The sequence below is a fragment of the Staurois parvus genome, unplaced genomic scaffold (assembly GCF_062004578.1).
Source record: "Staurois parvus isolate SC_StPar_1 unplaced genomic scaffold, SC_StPar_1.0 ptg000272l, whole genome shotgun sequence".
Taxonomy (NCBI): Eukaryota; Metazoa; Chordata; class Amphibia; order Anura; family Ranidae; genus Staurois; species Staurois parvus.
In genome coordinates this window covers 5,372,091-5,390,649 of record NW_028318068.1, presented here as the reverse complement: position 1 = coordinate 5,390,649, position 18,559 = coordinate 5,372,091, and the positions used below count along the sequence as shown (strand labels likewise).

The following is an 18,559-nucleotide window of genomic DNA, read 5'->3' as shown; positions in this document are numbered from 1 at the left end:
CTGCAGGGTCCTTTCCCTATTTTCAAGAGCAGTGGTCCCTAAACTGAGGCTCACAGACTGGATGTGGCCCTTAGGGCACTATTCCTCACATTGACACCAAGGATGAGGCACAATTTATTCCACTGACACCAACAATGGGGCATAAATCCTCTCATTGAGACCAACAATTGGGCAGTATATTCCTCCCACTGACAACAAGAATGGAGCACTATTCCTCCAACTGATACCAACAATGGGGCACTATTCCTCCCACAGATACCAATAAGCGTGTACTATTCCTCCTACTAATACTAGTGATGGAGGCCTATTACTCCTACTGACCACAGGCACTAGGTAATTTTTTTTATTGCTACTAACCATCAAGCCTGAAGCACTGCTTATGCCCAATGATGTTGTGGCTTTTTCTACAACCCATTGGCCACAGTTCGCACCCCCTAAAGTCTGAAGGACAGTAAACTGGCCCTTTTGTTAGAAAGTTTGGAGACCTCAGGTATAGAGAATGGCATTAATGTGATGATGTCATTGCTGTTCTTGGCCCTATTACACAGTGAATGCAGGGTACTGTGTTGAGACCCTGCACTCACAGTATATCCTCAGTCTTTCGGGAAGAATTATACTAGGTGTCATTCAACCTGAAAGACATCTTATGGTTAAACCATAGATTACTGCAGGGCACATTGCTGAACTGAAGGTGAGTGTTGCATGCTAAGCTTTTTTTTTTTTTTTTCTACTAAGGTACATTTAAAAAAATAGCCTGGAGTTGGGTTTTAATCTTACATAGAAAAAAAAACATTAATTTGCTGGATAGCAGCTTTCCTCCTCCATAAATAGCTGGAATTAAGCATTATGGATGCATGAAGCATCCCGTTTAAAAATCACAGTGCAGTTCCTCCTGACTGCCCACCTGGTCTGCCTTATCGGTTTTGGTTTATTATACCCATACTGTGGAGAAAGCTAAGCTGTGAATGCAGAAGCATGAGATGATAAAAGTGCCATTGTTTTTTTATCACCTCGATGATGAAGGACCTCCTTTTTTTTTCTCTCCTGCTTTATATCGTTTCCATGATATTGTTTAGGATCTTAGAAACTAAGAAACTCTGAAAAGTTTTCTGACTTTTGCCACGGAGAGCTAAAGCCTTGTAAATAAAACTAAGTAGGAAAGGTTGGAAAATCCGTTTATCACAACCGCCTGGCAAGTTTAAGTGTCGATACTCAAAATCCTGTAGACTAGTAACATAAAATAAGGGATTCCTTTAAGAAGTCATTCTTTTAGCTCAACTGTAAATTCATTTTTTTGGGGGATAGTGTGAGAAAGAGTTAGTACCTGTGTCTAATTTTTACTATTGGTTTCATGGAAACCTATTGACCTATTTTTGTTTTGTTCTTTTGTGGTACCACTTGGCTGAAAAAAGCAACAGACTGCTACAATTATCACATCAACTAGCTAGCAGTGGGATTTGCCCTTGTTTAGTAAGAGCAATGTAAACAGATGTGGCAAAAGATTTTCCTACAATGAGATGTGGATGGATATCAGAAAACCCTTTTGGCTTTAAAAGACCAGCCCAACCAAAATTGATATGATGTAAAACCTAAAACACGGCATATCATAAACATTCTCAAATTTTTCAACATCAAATATAATTTTTCACTTTTTTTCATCTCAGTTCTACTGATCTCAAGGAGGCTCTTTGCAGCCACTCCCTGTCTATAGGAACTACAACATTGGCTGCAAGACATTTCTCTAGGTGGGTTTCCCGACAGTGACAACATTGCACCATGGCTGTATAATGTGAGTTTAACCAGTCCTCTGCCCGGCCAATAGTAAAATAACAGCTGAGCGGGACTCGTCAATCCAGGTGGATTTCATATGACATCCTCCCAGATTGCACCTTGACACAGCTGATGACAGATCTGTGTACTGGCCCATTGCTAGTACTATGTGACCGCCATGATCAAACACAGCAGGTCACATGACAATTGTAAACAATGGATGGCTTCCTTTCATGCCATCTATTGTATACAATTGTGTCACTAGCTGTGATTGATAGCTGATAAGATAGTCGTAGTCCCTGCTCTCTCCCCACTCTACTGGAACCTATCCCTATCATTGGCCTTATCACAAGTGTGCCAAACCCAGAGGTCAGAGTCTTAAATAGATTCTGCTTGACTAAAGATGGCCACCAGGGTCACATGGGGCATGTGCATCCAACACCATCACTGCCCCAGGTGGCTGAGCAAATTATAGAGAAACCCAGCTTCTCTCAACTTCCTCTGCCATCTACATTGCCACTGCAGTCAAGCACCACCTGCAGTGGAGAATACAGATTGCACCTGCTTACAAAGTTCTCTCTAGTTATCAATATAAAGTGCATTATTCCCACTGACCTTCAATGAATTCGTTTTAGCACAGGTTAACGGAGACCTGAAAATTCATAATTTGATTCAAGGGTTCCTCTGGGGTAAACAGGCTGAGAAAGGCCCGCCAGTGCCCGAAAATAGCCCCAAAGCACAGCAAAGTCCTTGACCTCACCTTTCTGTACTGCATTTAAGCAATATAGCTTGGTCAAGAACCCCACTCCCTCCCCCCCTTCCCCCTTTGCCCACCCCATATGCAGTGGCAATGAAGAAGCAATAGCAATCTCATAAAGTCATTCATGTGCTCTCCCTCCTCTGAGTATGTTTGCAGTGACAGCACTGTGAAAAGCCATGTTTAATTCAGACTACTTGCCCTCCTCTTCGAGTGTACGTTGATGGACACTAATATATAGACATAATCAGCTGTATTTAAAAAAATAGGCATTTGCCTAATTAATAACAACAGACCTAAGTGGTGTTTCATGATGTGCTTGGAATTCAGTTTTAAGCTTCCTTTAACCTATTATGGCTGATAACACAGAACAATAGGCTGCATGGTAACATTTTATAAATGTCAAATATCTCATTATCTATGCTGAGATGAGAGTATTTACATATATATTGCCCTATATTATTAGCCCCCCTTACACACAGAGTGACTTTTTTGGTTTAGCTTTCCAGATTGTTAATTCAAAAACGAGAAAACGTATTATTTTCCTGATTTTCTCCATTAAAACATCTTTTTAATAGTACGTCATGAAAGCTTGATATTAAAGAAGCTGACTGTTAAGATTCCTTCAAGGAGCTTTCATGGTAACGATTAGGAAGCACTAAGTCTGCTGGAGAACCCCCCTGAGACCGCAAGCTGTCAGTCACCTCTCTGCCGCATTCAGTCACACATCGTAATAAGACTTTGTGATTGAATGCTCTGAATTCCAAGAACGTCAGCTGCTACACTTACTGCAATGAATTTCATCACTGGAAAGGTGGCCTACATAACTTATTCATTCCATTGGCGGGCCTCCAGTATGGCCCCGTTTAATAAGGGACCGCAAATGGAATATTTACCTATTTCAATGCACATGGAAATTAAACAGATTCAAGGAGACCTTTCCATGAAAAAGATGTGTCAAAAAAAGGTCAAATGGTCATCTCATTCTGGAAAATATATTAGTATTGTGTCTACATTACAACGATCAAGTGTGGAATTGTCATAACAAGTATCTATCTATCTATCTATCTATCTATCTATCTATCTATCTATCTATTTACCCATTCAGTCTTCCATCCATTCATCCATCCAACATCTGTATTGTTACAACACCCCCTTTTTGCTTCCTTTATGAACCCCACCACCAACATCAATTAAGGAGCAGAGAGACAAGCCAGGTGCCCCTGCTCTACATGCCTGCATGTTCGGGTAAACAACACCCTCACACAGATCCCACTTCCCCTCACTCCCTGTCTGTGGACATCAGATTTCCTGCTATGCCTGCTTGTGTACTCACCATATGCGGGCCAAGTCCTTCCTCTCCAATGACGCCTAACAGTGGGTACAGTGCACCACAGTTCCAGTGGTTGGTAGGGCCAACCAAAACAAACTCAACCTTTCCTTTGCTTTATCACATTTTCACCCTGTGATCCTTGTTGCTTGACCCTGGCTGCATGCTGAGTTGCTGTTGCTGGACTTAACCCTTTTGTTGTACCATAATTCTACTCTGTGATCCTTGCTGGTTCTCCTTGGCCATAATGTGGATTACTACCACTGGAGTTATCCCTTCCATTGTACCATATTTCCTCCCTGTAATCCTAGCTGATTGTCCCTCACTGTATCATTATTTATTTATTTATTTCAGGTACTTGTATAGCGCTGTCAATTTACGCAGCACTTTACATATATATTGTACATTCACATCAGTCCCTAACCCTCAAGAAGCGTACAATCTAAGGTATCATACTGCTGTACTTCACACAGACTCCCTCCCCCAAGTCCAGTGGACTACCCTGTGCAACTAACCTGCATTAGTCATAAATGCTGTACTTGCTGAATCCCATAAAAAGGAAACCCTGGGCTGAGGGTCTGGAACCACTTTCGATATCTGAGTATGTTCTGTTCCCAGGCACACACACACACACACACACATACACTATATTGCCAAAAGTACTGGGACGCCTGCCTTTACACGCACATGAAGATTGATGGCATCCCAGTCTTAGTCCTTAGGGTTCAATATTGAGTTGGCCCACCCTTTGCAGCTTTAACAGCTTCAACTCTTCTGGGAAGGCTGTCCACAAGGTTTAGGAGTGTGTCTATGGGAATATTTGGGAATGTTTGACCATTCTACCAGAAGCGCATTTGTGAGGTTAGGCACTGATGTCGAACGAGAAGGCATGGCTCGCAGTCTCCGTTCTAATTCATCCCAAAGGTGTTCTTCCAGGTTGAGGTCAGGACTCTATGCAGGCCAGTCAAGTTCCTTCACCCCAAATTGGCTCATCCATGTTCTTTATGGACCTTGCTTTGTGCACTGATAGGCAATCATGTTGGAACAGGGAGGGACCATTACTGAACTCTTCCCACAAAGTTGGAAGCTTGAAATTGGCCAGAATGTCTTGTTATACTGATGCCTTAAGAGTTCCCTTCACTGGAAATAAGGGGCCAAGCCCAACCCCATAAAAACAACCCCACAGCATAATCCCCCCTCCATCAAACTTTACACTTGGCACAATGCAGTCAGGCAAGTACTGTTCTCCTGACAACCGCCAAAACCAGACACATCCATCGGATTGCCAGACAGGGAAGCATGATTGGTCACTCCAGAGAACACATCTCCACTGCTCTAGAGTCAAGTTACAGCGTGCTTTATGCCACTGCATACCATGCTTTGCATTGCACTTGGTAATGTACGGCTTGGATGTAGCTGAAAACCCATTCCATGAAGCTCTCTATGCACGTTTGTTGTGCTAATCTAAAGGCCACATGAAATTTGGAGATCTTTAGCTATTGACTCTACAGACAGTTGGCGACTTCTGCGCACTGTGCACTTCAGCAGTCGCTGACCCCGCTCTGTCATATTACGTGGCCTACCACTTGGTGGCTGAGTTGCTGTTGTTCCCAGTTGCTTCCACTTTGTTATAATACCACTAACAGTTGACCGTGGAATATTTAGTAACCAGGAAATTTCACAGATGGACTTATTACACAGGTGACAACCTATCACAGGACCACGCTTGAATTCACTGAGCTCCTGAGAGCGATCCATTCTTTCACAAATGTCTGTAGAAGCAGTCTGCATGCCTAGGTGCTTGATTTCATACACCTGTGGCTATGGAGATGATTGGAACAACTGAATCCAATTATTTGGAGGGGTGTCCCAATACTTTTGCCAATATAGTGTATATATATATATATATATATATATATATATAAATATATATATATATATATATATATATATATACACAAAATGTTTCACATTTTAAGTTATTTTCTGGAAGGGAATGGGGAATATAACATTTGTTTAGTGAATACGGTTTCTTTGTTGTCAAATCGAATGTAATTAGAATTTGTCAATCAATATACATGTTATTGCATGGATTATTCTGGTGAATATAATCAGTACTGAATGCAGCATATTCTGAGAACATTTGATCCTAAGAATCAAAGAAGACAAACTGCACTAAGAACTTTCAAAAGTCAAAATACCATAGGAAAAAAAATCTTATGGGAGAATACCCTAAAAAATGGGAAACACCCTAAAGAGAAACTACCCTAAGAATATTTGATCCTAGGAGAAAACACCCTAGCACGTTCAATCAGAATTGAAAAAACCCTAATAACATCCAATCTTAAGAGAAAAAAACAAATTAACATTGGTTTCTAAAAGAATACACCCTAAGAACATGCGATCAGAAAAGAATCTATCCTAAGAAACATTCAAACAACGTTCATTTTCTATTTGAAGATGAACCAATATAACATTATAATAGACATTCAAATTTGTTCCAGGAAATGGTTGGCACTGTTGTCTTGTTCAAAGACTTACCTAAATTCTCAATGGAATAATACCGCTGCTTGCTGTCTACCCTCACCGTCTCAGCATATGGGCTCCCAACGCCGTAGCCAATGATGTACCCTCGCACCACAATATTGGGGTTCAGCGGTGGTGTCCAGCTCATAATTATACTGGTGGTGAGCGGTCTAACATGAAGAGAACTGGGCTGGTCTGGCACTTGAGATTCTACAAATCAAACAAAAAGAGCATTAATATTCTGTTAACCTCCTCCTTCTAGCCCAAAGCCTGACTATTATGTTTTGATCATTTTCTGAAAGTTGGATGTTGTGTTATAAATAGATAATCCCGACTCAGAGACCTGAAGCTTCTAACTAGTTGGAAGCCAGAAAAATAGATTTCTTATGAGTGTTATAGCACATGAAATGAATGTTATGATTAATGCAAAACAATGTAGTATTTATTGGTAGCCAAGTGTGATATCCACATGGACCAACAAAAACAAATTCTCACAAACCTCATTACACTTTATGTTTAATTTACTGATATTCCCGGGAGTTCACAAAGCCTTCTTCTTTAAAATACTGGAGTAAACAGCAAGTGTTTTTTTTACCATCTAAGCATTTTGAAGACGAGAAAGTAGATAACTCCACAAAAATAAAGAAATCCACAATTTTGATGTTTAATTGTAGGCTAATGCAGTATGTTATATTTTTGTAATACACCTTTGTAAAGGGAAAAATGCAGTACAGATGGTATAGTATGTTGATACGGAATGGGAAATGAGGGAAACATTATTGTTTCACCTATATATACAGTAGCTTTCCTTTTCTTTATTAGAATTGGAGATGTCTTCAATACTAAAGCTAAAAAAAAATGTTTTGTTTGAAAGCTCGATTGTGACCAATGATTGTCCAATGGTTAATGACCAACACTGATGACCTCAAAAGAGGAGTAAATATTTCTAGGTTTCATTCAGCAAAGTAGTATATGCAAATCTAAATTTTTTTGTAGGTGAAAGGGAGCTTTAAAAGCCCTAAAGTTTATTTATTGATTAATTTGAAACATGTATCAATGGAGACTTTTTGTGGGGACCTAATTTAGTAACATCAAAGGAAATCAATGCTTAATATAAATGTATTTACAGTATATGAACAGAAGGAAGGGAAATCAGTTTGCCATAATGAAGACCTGGACGGTATCCAATAGACTCTCAGGTACTTCGATATTACCATATCTTGACTTCCCCTCCACCCATTAGGTTGAAAAAGGATCATGTATGCCATTACAGATTTTTCCCTATACTTCTGAAAATTGAATTCTCCTGTACAAGAGCTCTAGCTTTATACCACCTGACTCTCTGACCTCTGAAAACCAATGTCCTTTTGAAACAGGAAGCATGGGCTGAGATCCCCCCCAATTGTCATTCACAAATTTACTAAATAGGTGATGTAATTAGCTTGAAGTGAGAACATAAATACTGTGACAGTGATGTGCCCTGCCACGGGATAAAAATAGGTTATAACCCAGGATTCTCATCCAAGAAGTTTGAGGGACTCCAGGGGGTTTGACTAACTGAGAGGACACTGTTTTTTCAGTTTCCTCATCAGTTGGTAAAACCTGGTTTTGTGCCTGGATATTTTGAAGGGTTGAGATCTCTGTCCAGGAGTACAGATGGGAGCCAGAGCAGCAAGGGGCTACTAAGAGTGGGGTCCAAGCTTTTGGGAGAAGTACTGAGTGGTACCGTGTCATGGTTTGTGGGACCAAGTTAAAGGCCAGAAGCCTAAATGTTGTTTGCTTTGTTTTTTTTAGATGGAAGAGCAATGCTGAATACCTCTATAAAGGAAACTCCTGTTTTGTGTTTTTGGAACTATTTTTTAATAAAATTGGACAAGAAAAGCCCGCAATAAAAGAAGAAAAGAGAATGGCAGTGTCCTTAAAAGCTCTATCACCTGAAGCTAGTTCTCACAATACACATGTGATGTAATTACATCATTTCCCTAATAAGGAACTATAAGAATACATAGGGAAAAGATGTAGTAATAAATGATACTTGAAAAAGGGAATCTCTCCCTGTTAATTCTCATAGTCACTGTCACCTATTTAAATTCCGAGGTGGTGTTGAAAATTTCTTGGCCCATCCCACTTCTCTGTCCAGAAGTAAAGATAGGAGCCACAGCAGCAAAGATCTGCTAAGAGTATGGTCCAAGCTTTTGAGAGAGGTTCTGAGTGGTACTGTCATGGTCTGTGGGACCCAACTAAAGTCCAGGAGACTGAATTAATTTTTTTTTTTTTTTGGATGGAAGAGCAATGCTAAATTCCTTTGTGAGGGAAACTCCTGTTTTGTCTTTTCTGAACTTTCTTTCAATAAAATTTGGCAAGAAAGGCCCATAAAAAAGAAGAAAAAAGGAAAAAAGCTCTATCACCAGAAGCTACAATAAATTGCATAATTTTACATAGTAAGAAACTATAAGAACACATACGGAAAAGACACAGGAATAAATGACAACGAAGAAAGAAACCTCCTCCGCTTAATTCTCCAAGTCACTGTCATCCATTTAAATATGAGGGGATGTCGAAAATTTGTTGGCCTACCGACTTCCTGAATTCTGAGCATAATTCTGTTATTGTAGCTATCAGTTATTTAAATACAAGGGGCTGTGAAAAGTTCTTGGCCCGATCCACTTTCCAAGATCTGAGCATAATTATTTTATTGAAGCTGGAAAGTGTGCCTTTCTCACTCCCTGACCTCTAGATGTGAAGTTTCAGGCTCAATCAGCATGGGAGTGAACTAACAAGTAGTACAAAAGGGGAATTTATTTTAAAAATTCAGTAAATGTTCGCCCGGGTGAAGCTAAAGATATCCGTGGGTCACCAGTGGGCAACATTTCCAATATTTGTTGACCTCTATAGAAGAACAATGTAGCAGAAACCAAACTTTTTACTATTCTAGTGAAATCTCTTCAATTAAAATGGAACTGTGTAATAGACGTATTTGAAATATATCTTTATTAGAGTACGGTATACATTACACCTGTCTTATATAGTATACACATAATATACTGTACACTTCCCGCTGCTTCCACCAATACCACTCAAGTCAACTGAACACCTTATTTGACCTGGTGATTATATGTTCTAATGTATCATGTTTACGTTGCATGGCAAGTCCCACTAGACAGCAACAAACACCAGCAAAGGGTTTGGTTTTAGTACAAAATTCCCTCTTACCGGAGGCATAAGTGTCTTATGTTGGCACACAGTCAGACATCAAAGATTCTGCCGTGCTGCAAGCAGCTTTAAGAGCATCGCACAGAAGCTTGCCTCTTTGAGAGCGGAAGGGGCAAGCCAATATTTGGCATCATCAAAGACACTTACAACACAGTAGCAACATATAATTTTAAAATAAAATAAACCAAAAAATGAATAGCTGAGCCATCATAAGACAGACTGTAGTGATTGTGAAGTATTCCCAAAAGAAGTCTTTACAATTAGACGCGCTACTTCTCAAAGTGTACACAGTTGCTGGCTACTTAGAAGAGTAAAGGAAATATTAACATAATTCTACTGGCTGCATCATTTCCAATATAAAAGCCAAGAGAAAAATAAAATCAAAGAAATAAAAGAATTAAACCAATAGAAAGCAACATGAACTTTTATGGAAACAAATAGTATAACATAATGTAACATTTTATGCAATAAAAAGAAAAATGATCACAAATTAAATATCTGTGTGACAAGCTCCCAAAAAGGTGTCAGTTTCTGACCCACAGGCTGCATACTTGCATTAGAATGCTGCTTATTTATTGTACTGCTCCAGAGCTAGTAAGCACTTTAGAGAAAGTCAACTTCCACCAGAGGCTTCTTACGCAAGTATTTGGCATTATGGTTGGTTCCCTTTGGAATCATTCATTAAGCCAAAGTAAAAAAAAAAAAATCTCTTGCAAAGTGAACAGCCTATTTGCCATTAGTAAATCAACCTTGTAGGCTTTTTCGACAAGGTAGGGTAGCATAAAGTTTAATGTACCATTTAGAAATAAATGGGTAGATGTACAAAAACTGGAGCACTCTGAGTCTGGTGCAGCTGTACATGGTAGCCAATCAGTTTCTAACTTCAGCTTGTTCAATTACGCTTTGGCATTAAAACCTGGAAGCTGATTAGTTTCTGTGTAGAGATACACCAGATTTTACACTCTCCAATTTTAGGCCTGCTGCAGGCCATGAGGCCTGCTTTTGAGTGGACATAGCAGCCCATTCATTTGAATTGGCTGCTGTGCTCGCATTTCACGCATGGTCTTTTTGACCATGTGTGAGATGGGGGAACAGCTCTCATTGTTTGAATACTGTGTGGAAGTAAATTAATGTTTTGACTGACATTCTGCAGTTTAGCCACAAGATGTCACTGTTTTTCTAACACAGCCTCAGACTGCATAGATATTTGTATATTCATGAAGAGGTGGGGTTTTGCACTCAGAGTTTGGAGTTTAGTGAACAGGAAGAGGAGACTGCAGCCATGTTTTGGATGATGCTGAATGAAGGAGCCGTGTGAGCTGAGAATCCGATGACATCCAGGTGTGGGAGCTTCCCTTGGTAACCAGAGCTGAAGCTAAGTGAAGCTGATCATGTCCAAGACCCTGATCCTGTTCAGAGAAAGGAAGATTGCTGCCAGTAATGCTGATGAGAGCAGAGGAACAACGCAGAAAACACTGCAATATCGCAAGCTTGTTGGAGAGACATTTTTTTTGTTCAGAGTCACCAGCAGATGCAAAGCAGACCCATGACTGTAAGATCGTGCACGCACCTCATTTCAGTGTTGGCGCCTTGAGACTGAGTCCAGGCCTATAGTTAGTTAGTTAGGGTCTCTGTTTGTGTCAGGCCACAAGTGTTGTTACTGATTATTGGAAGGACTCCAAAACTTATAGTGACATTTCACATTGGAGAGCTGATAAAATCCTACAAACTCAAGCCAGACTGGCGTTTTGCTCAGAAGGAATACTCAGGCACGTGCTACAGGACCAGTTATGGGAGAGGGAATACTGTAGATTTGTGTAAGATTGTAAGCTGTTGTGCTGCACCGCAGGCTAGCCCATACCATACACCCATACACTGATTCCTGCTCTTTTAGGGTAATAACAGGTAAGGTGTGGCAGCTTAGTTGTGCCCCCAGTAGGTAAATTACTACACCTTCTACCTTCATCCATCAGGAGGCGCCGTGCTGTGCAGCACAAGGGTATCAGCCTTTGGGCTGGGTGTATGTAAATTTATTGTATGTTTCCAGCATTTGTGGTTGTGTTTATTTGCCACATCTCTGTTGTGGCAAAAGCTGGTGTTGGGGTTGCTTTCCTCGTTCGTGACTTCACTGTATCCTGGGGAGCCCACCCCAGTACACGGCTTACACATGCAGTTTCCTTGCGGCTCTTGCATCAGCGATCACGCTGAGATGCACAGGGGTGCCATTGAGAATGAATGGAAGCCCCATGCATCTTGTAACAGATGCAATTCCTGCACCCACAACTGACCCACACTGTGTGGATCAGGCTTTAGTAAATCTCCCCCATTGCATCCATTATTTAGTAGTAGTGGTATAGGCAAAGGTATAGAACAGTAAGTACCTTTAGAAAAGCTATGTTTCTTTGTTCCAGAAACTGTCTGTAGAGATACCAGAATGGTTTCAAAATGGATAGGTTTACAGGTCTTGCCTCCCCCCCCCCCCACTGGCCTGTGACTGGACATTGAAAAAAGAAGCAGCAAAACAAGCAAAGCAGTTTATGTCTCTGTCACTCTTCTCTCTCCTTCTTTTAGCATATCCCTTGTTAGCACTAGTAGTAAGCACTGCAATACAACTGATTGGAACCTTGTGCTGCTTTTCCCTCCCTACTCTAAGCTCTGATGTACAGGGGACTGCAAGGGGCTGGTATTAGGTCAAATTCAGTAATTTACACTGCTTGCTTTAAAAAATATATATATATAATAATGATTAAAGAGATGCATTAATTTAAAGCTGAACTCCAGGGATATAAAATAACCTACTTCTGCACTGCAAGAGTTAAATGCTTGTTTACTTACCTTAGCTTCCACTCTCACATGCTCTTTCTTTCATGCCATTGGTCTCCTGCAGTGTATTCTCTTTGGCACTACAGATAGCAGTGTCAGTTGTGGCCTCATCCTGTACAATGTAGGGCCATCAGTCCTGAATTGTAAGTAAAGATGCCAAGGACCTTCCTACAAGCCAGAGCTTTGGAGAGAAGATGTGAGTACTGTTTTCTGGGGAAGCAAGAGATAAAGTAACCCCCAGTGCAAAGGTTGTTCTTTATATTCCAGAAATGAAGAGGGTCAAATATATCAACCACCTCTAGGAAGATGAAAAAGATCACTGAATTGTCCATGAAAGGTAGTACTGACAATTCTTCTTTAAGTCATTTCAGAAACAATCCCATTGTGCTCACATGTGATATTCTGCTCTATCTTTCTGACTAATAAAAGGGAAATTAAATTGTAATAGGGAGAGACATAAAACCGATCGCAGTAATGAACACTCAAAGCAGAGATCTCTATTAACCAACCCAATTGGGGGGGAAGAAGGCTTCACTTTACTGATGACTGAACAGTTTCTTTGGCCAAAATGTATGCAGCCCTGGGGGAAATTTAAATGGCATGTATTATTCAGATTGAAGCAGATAAGGAGAGCTTGGTGATGTAAAGTTATCCAAGGGAATAGAAAAGTTCCATTTAAACCCTCTAACATTCCATTAAAGGTGCCAAACTCTTCATCTACTGTAGTCAGGGGTGTCAGGATGACATTTTAGTTTAATATTGTCACAAAAAACTGAAGCGACCCAGCAAGGTATGACTTTCTATATTTGTGTCAGTGAATATCTTTCTTTTGTCACACTTCAACCTGTAAAGGAGGAGGCTGGAGAAAATAGTTTCTGGTTTTTCCTTTTTTATCATAAAGGTATTAGGACCTTTTATAAATATCCTCTGAAGTTGTACCTCTAGTCAGAGCTCTATTTAGATCCCTTATGTTGTGCAATTAATTATTAAAATCTGTATGAACAAAAGGATGTGGGCACCTGACCATCACATCTACCTATATGGACACCCCTCCAAATGGATGAGTTCAGGTATTTGCAGTGAAGGGTACTGTTAATGCTACAGAACACAAAGACATTTTGAACAATTGCCTCTCTGCATTCAAAGCCTCTCCCCTGCACCTCCTCCAGATTTTGATTGACAACGACTACAGTGCCTCCCTGCATACCGTACAACTCCCCTACCTTTCCTGCAGGATTCTGTTGATAGCAGTAGCCATGCTTCCCTCATTTAAAGCCACACCCTAGCTCTTCTCTAAACTTTGATGGACAGCGGCTAGAGTGCTTCCCTGCATTGCAAGCCACACCTCTGCTTTTCCTAGATGGAACTAGTGCTGATGCTCTGTAGTAGGCAACTCCCAATTTCTGCATTTTAACCCCCTCTCTTACGCCTCCTCCAGACTTTGATTGACGACAGCTATTCTACTTTCCTGCATTCCAAGCCACTGCCCTGCCCCTCCCCCAGGCTTGGATTGACAGTGGCTACCATGCCACCCTGCATTCCAAGCTACTCCTCAGCCCCTCCTTCAGACTTTGATTAATGGCAGCTACCTTGCTTGCCTGCATTCCATGCCATTCCTCTGCACCTCCTTCATGTTTTGATTGACAGTGGCTACCTTGCTTCCCTGCATTCCAAGCTTCTTCCTTGCACCTCCTCTAGGCTTTGATTGATTGACAGTGGCTACCATGCCTCCCTTCATTTCAAGCTGCTCCCCAGCCCTTCCTCCAGGCTTTAATAATGGCAGCTACCCTTCTTTTCTGCAATCCATGCCACTCCCCTGCACTTCCTTTAGGCTTTGATTGGCAGTGGCTACCGTGCCTTCCTGCATTCCAAGGTAATCCTCTACCCCTCCTCCAGGCTTTGATTGACAGTGGCCACAATGCCTCCTTGCATTCCAGATTACTCCCCTGCCCCTCCTCCAGGCCTTGATTAAAAGCAGCTACCCTGCTTCCCTGTCACTTCTCTTAACCTCCTTCAGGACCATGTTTCCCTGCATTCCATATTGCTTCCTTGCACCTCTTCCAAGCATTGATTGTCAGTGGCTACCATGCCTCCCTGCATTCCAAGCTACTTCTCTGCCCTTCCTCCAGGCCTTAATTGATGGCAGCTACACTACTTTTCTGCATTCCATGCCACTCCCCTGCATCTTCTTCAAGCTTTGATTGGCAGTGGCTACCTGTTCCTCCCTGCATTCCAAGCCACTCAACAGCACCTTCTCCAGGCTTTGATTACAAAAGCTGCCATGCTTCCCTGAGCTGTTTGTGATGTGATCAATGCACATTCCTTGACATTCCTTGACCAAAAGCTTAGTGCTGCTAAGAGGGACTGAGCAATGAGCTTTTGGAAACATTAAAAAGTAAATGCTTTACGGCAAATAAAGGCAAAATACATTATTGCTTCACTTTCTTGGGTGTACCTAAATGGTAAACTGAAAACGGGCAACGCATGGGGCCCCTGGGCAATAGGGGATCATGGGGCCCCTGTGTCCTTGCCCACACTCAAAAAAGCCTACGAAAAAGGTACCAGGGGCATCTCATGGGGCCCCCTACTGACCCCGAGCCCTCGGGCAGTGCCTGAGTGCTGGAATGGTCAGTCCGCCCCTGACTACTACTTTAATAAATTAGAATATCTTCTCCTCTGTGCCGTTTCAATCTAGCTTTCATTTTATTACTAAGTGCTTGACTTCTATGACTTTTGAGCTAAGTTCTGCCCTCCCCTATGCTTTCTCTAATGAGAGTCTACTAACTGGCCCCCAAGAAGCCCTTATTAGACAAGGTGATGGTATCTGAGTGCAGCCAGGCTCAAACTGAAATCTTTTAGGCAAGAATTTTACTTACAAAGGATGACAGGTTCACTTTAAGCACAGCTGGAGTGGTTTGTTCTGAAAAAGAATTCTTCTTGGGAGCCCTGCACGTCATCATTTAGCCAAATGAAAAGAAACCCTTTAAGGGCAATAATGCTCGGGATGCGTCGGTGGCACAGGAATCTCCAGGCAGAAAATAAATATTTGATAACATCCCAGATGTCAACAAACACATGGGAGCCTTGTGGGGAGTCGGCACTCTTCAGCATTTTGGGGCCTTCAAGTCATTTTAACAAAACACACTAATTAAAAGGGCTATCCGCAGGGATTCCGACTAGCTCCAAGATGTAGTGTTTGTCTCGTCAAAGCCGAGTTCTATCACACGTACAGTGAGGGAGAGGGGAAAAACATGCACTCAGCAAGCTGTAATGTAACCGCCGTTAACAATCTGTCTGGCTGCGCTATGTATATTTGGCTGACACGTCGAAGAGTCTCAGCATCTAATAGGTGTGTGTGACTCCCTTCGGAGTCGTGGCATCGGTAAAATTGAAACTTCCATGCAAAAGAAGCATGCCTTAATATTGCAAACGGTAGGGAGTGAAAGTCTCAAGCTTGTTTATTTGGTTTTTCATGCTTATGCCTGTTCCCGAATCCTCTCGGAAAACAGGAGGCAAATAATGTATTTTTTTATGCAGACATACATATCAACTCTGTCACAATCTATCTATCCATTATGTCAGTAAATTGATAGACTGCATTGCTTACCCAGGATACTTGCAGCAGCCGAGAATTTATTATTTTTACTGTTGTGTACTTTTTAATTTGTTGTTGTGCTTTCTCAAATCGATCCTGGATTTGTAACCAGACCCATCATGCTGTTTTGCAAAAATATGTTGTAAATTCCACAGGCAAAACATGAAATTGTTATGGTCGTGCAAGTCCCCAAAGCACTTAGTCTAATCAGGAAGCGGATGAGCCTGTGCGAAGGACAAGCCTCATCCTTTAGTAGCATCTGTCTCTTTGATACCATAGCAGGTTTCAGGTTGTTATCCAATTAAAATAAAAAGAGACAGGACCATCGAACTTGTTCTAACTACTGGATACCACCAGTGGCAGAGATGATTATGGACTTTGGTTTGAAAGGGTTACAGTAATGACCTGTGCTGGGTACAGCCATGTTAGCTAAAGAAGACGTACTGGCGCTGTCACTTTTTTTTTTTTCAAAGGGCTACTTCAAAGGCATACCTTGACTTATTCACTACTCTGTATGCCCCAAGATGGGAGCTTTGAGCATGTCTGTGCCATCATTTGAGGTACCTACCTTAGAAGGTACTCGTGGAGTGGGGGCAGCACTGAGGTTGGAATGCTCATACCGGACACTCCATCCTCAGTGCAGTAAAGTAATGCTGAGCTTGGTAAAACCACAATGTTACAGAACTCCCTGCCTCCCTGGCCCATCCACAGGAAGTGCTACAGCCATAGGCAGCCATCCATGCCACACAGAGAGGAGCACAAAAAATGGCACCCTTGGATGGCATCCATCCCTAGAAAAGCCTTTGCTCTAATTAAAAAAATAGGGACTACACTTTATAGAGGGGCCTTGTTGCAGCAGCATAGCTTTGTATGAATTTTTAAGTGTTTTTGATGTGGACCTGAACACAAAAAGTGAAGATTTGCTGTTACAGGAAACATCTAGAAATATGAAGGCCTCATTCACACTGGCACTGTCAAACTGGCATTTATAGAAAAATTCTAAATGCATATAAATGCATGTAATGAATTTTCAATGGAAGATAGAATCCTGTGCACCCAGGATCTGATTAGACACTCCAAAGGTGGCTTAATGCATGTAAACACTCCAAAATGCAGCTAAACCTGCTTTAAAGGCAAAACGTGACCTGGGAAGCATACAATTTGTTTATACTTCCCCAAGAACTTCTGTATTTTAAAAATCTAAACACTAGTGCCAGAGTAAATAAGGCCTGTTTATGCCTAAACTGTATCCTGGAAGAAATCACCTATTTTTCTTGAATTCCTTCTGAGAAATAGCAGTGCATCTCTGTACCCACAGTCTCATAGCTGTATACGATACCTACCTTGTAAGATCTAAGGCGCTGCTGACACTGACTGTTATGCAGGCCATAGACGGGTCGAAAATCGGCCGATTTTTCGGCCGAAAATAAAATCGGCCGATTTTCGGATCGTTAGTGGGCGATTTGGTCGGCCGTTTTTCGGTATTTTGGCCGTTTTTGTTTTTCGGTAAAGTTGGAAAAAAATCGGCCGATTTTGCCGATCGGCCGATTTTCGCGGCAATTAGTGGGCAAATCGGCCGATTTTTTACCGATAAAAAATCTGCGCATGAGCAGTGACCTGCAAGAGGAAGACAAAAAGAAGAAAAAGAAGAAGAGGAAGAGGATGAAGAAGAAGAAGAGGATGAGGATGAAGAAGAAGAGGATGAAGAAGAAGAAGATGAGGATGAAGAAGAAGAGGATGAGGATGATGATGATGAAGAAGAAGAGGATGAGGATGATGAAGAAGAAGAGGATGAGGATGAGGAAGAAGAAGAAGAAGAGGATGAGGATGAAGAAGAAGAAGAAGAAGAAGAGGATGAGGATGAAGAAGAAGAAGAGGAGGAGGAGGATGATGAAGAAGAAGAGGATGAGGATGAAGAAGAGGATGAGGATGAAGAAGAAGAAGAGGATGAGGATGAAGAAGAAGAAGAAGAAGAAGAGGAGGAGGATGATGAAGAAGAAGAAGAAGAAGAGGATGAGGATGAAGAAAAAGAAGAAGAAGATGAGGATGAAGAAAAAGAAGATGAGGATGAAGAAGAAGAAGAGGATGAGGAAGAAGAAGAGGATGAGGATGAAGAAGAAGAAGAAGAAGAAGAAGAAGAAGAGGATGAGGATGATGATGATGAAGAAGAAGAGGATGAGGAAGAAGAAGAAGGAGGAGGAGGAGGATGAAGAAGAAGAGGATGAGGATGAAGAAGAAGAAGAAGAGGATGAGGATGAAGAAGAAGAGGATGGGGATGAAGAAGAGGATGAGGATGAAGATGAAGAAGAAGAAGAAGAAGAGGATGAGGATGAAGAAGAAGAGGATGAGGATGAAGAAGAAGAAGAAGAAGAGGATGAGGATGAAGAAGAAGAATAAGAATAATAATAAGAAGAAGTAGGATGAAAATAAGAAGAATTCCAGTCCAGCAAAAAGTGTCTCTGCAGAGAGCTCCGCTATTTCTGACAGTTCTCTGACAGTTCCTTGACATTTACAGCAGTTGAAACATTGTATCTATTTGTTTCCG

General features: G+C 41.4%; 1 protein-coding gene across 2 annotated transcripts in view; it reads right to left on the bottom strand.

The window, feature by feature from the left end:
* Nucleotides 1–18,559, bottom strand: part of DCC (DCC netrin 1 receptor) — a 1,041,949-nt gene that overhangs the window by 175,971 nt on the left and 847,419 nt on the right. For both annotated transcript variants that reach the window (XM_089681618.1, XM_089681619.1), the window contains exon 15: nt 6,399–6,593. In XM_089681618.1, the coding sequence (XP_089537744.1) occupies nt 6,399–6,593 (195 nt within the window). The remainder of the gene's footprint in view (nt 1–6,398; nt 6,594–18,559) is intronic.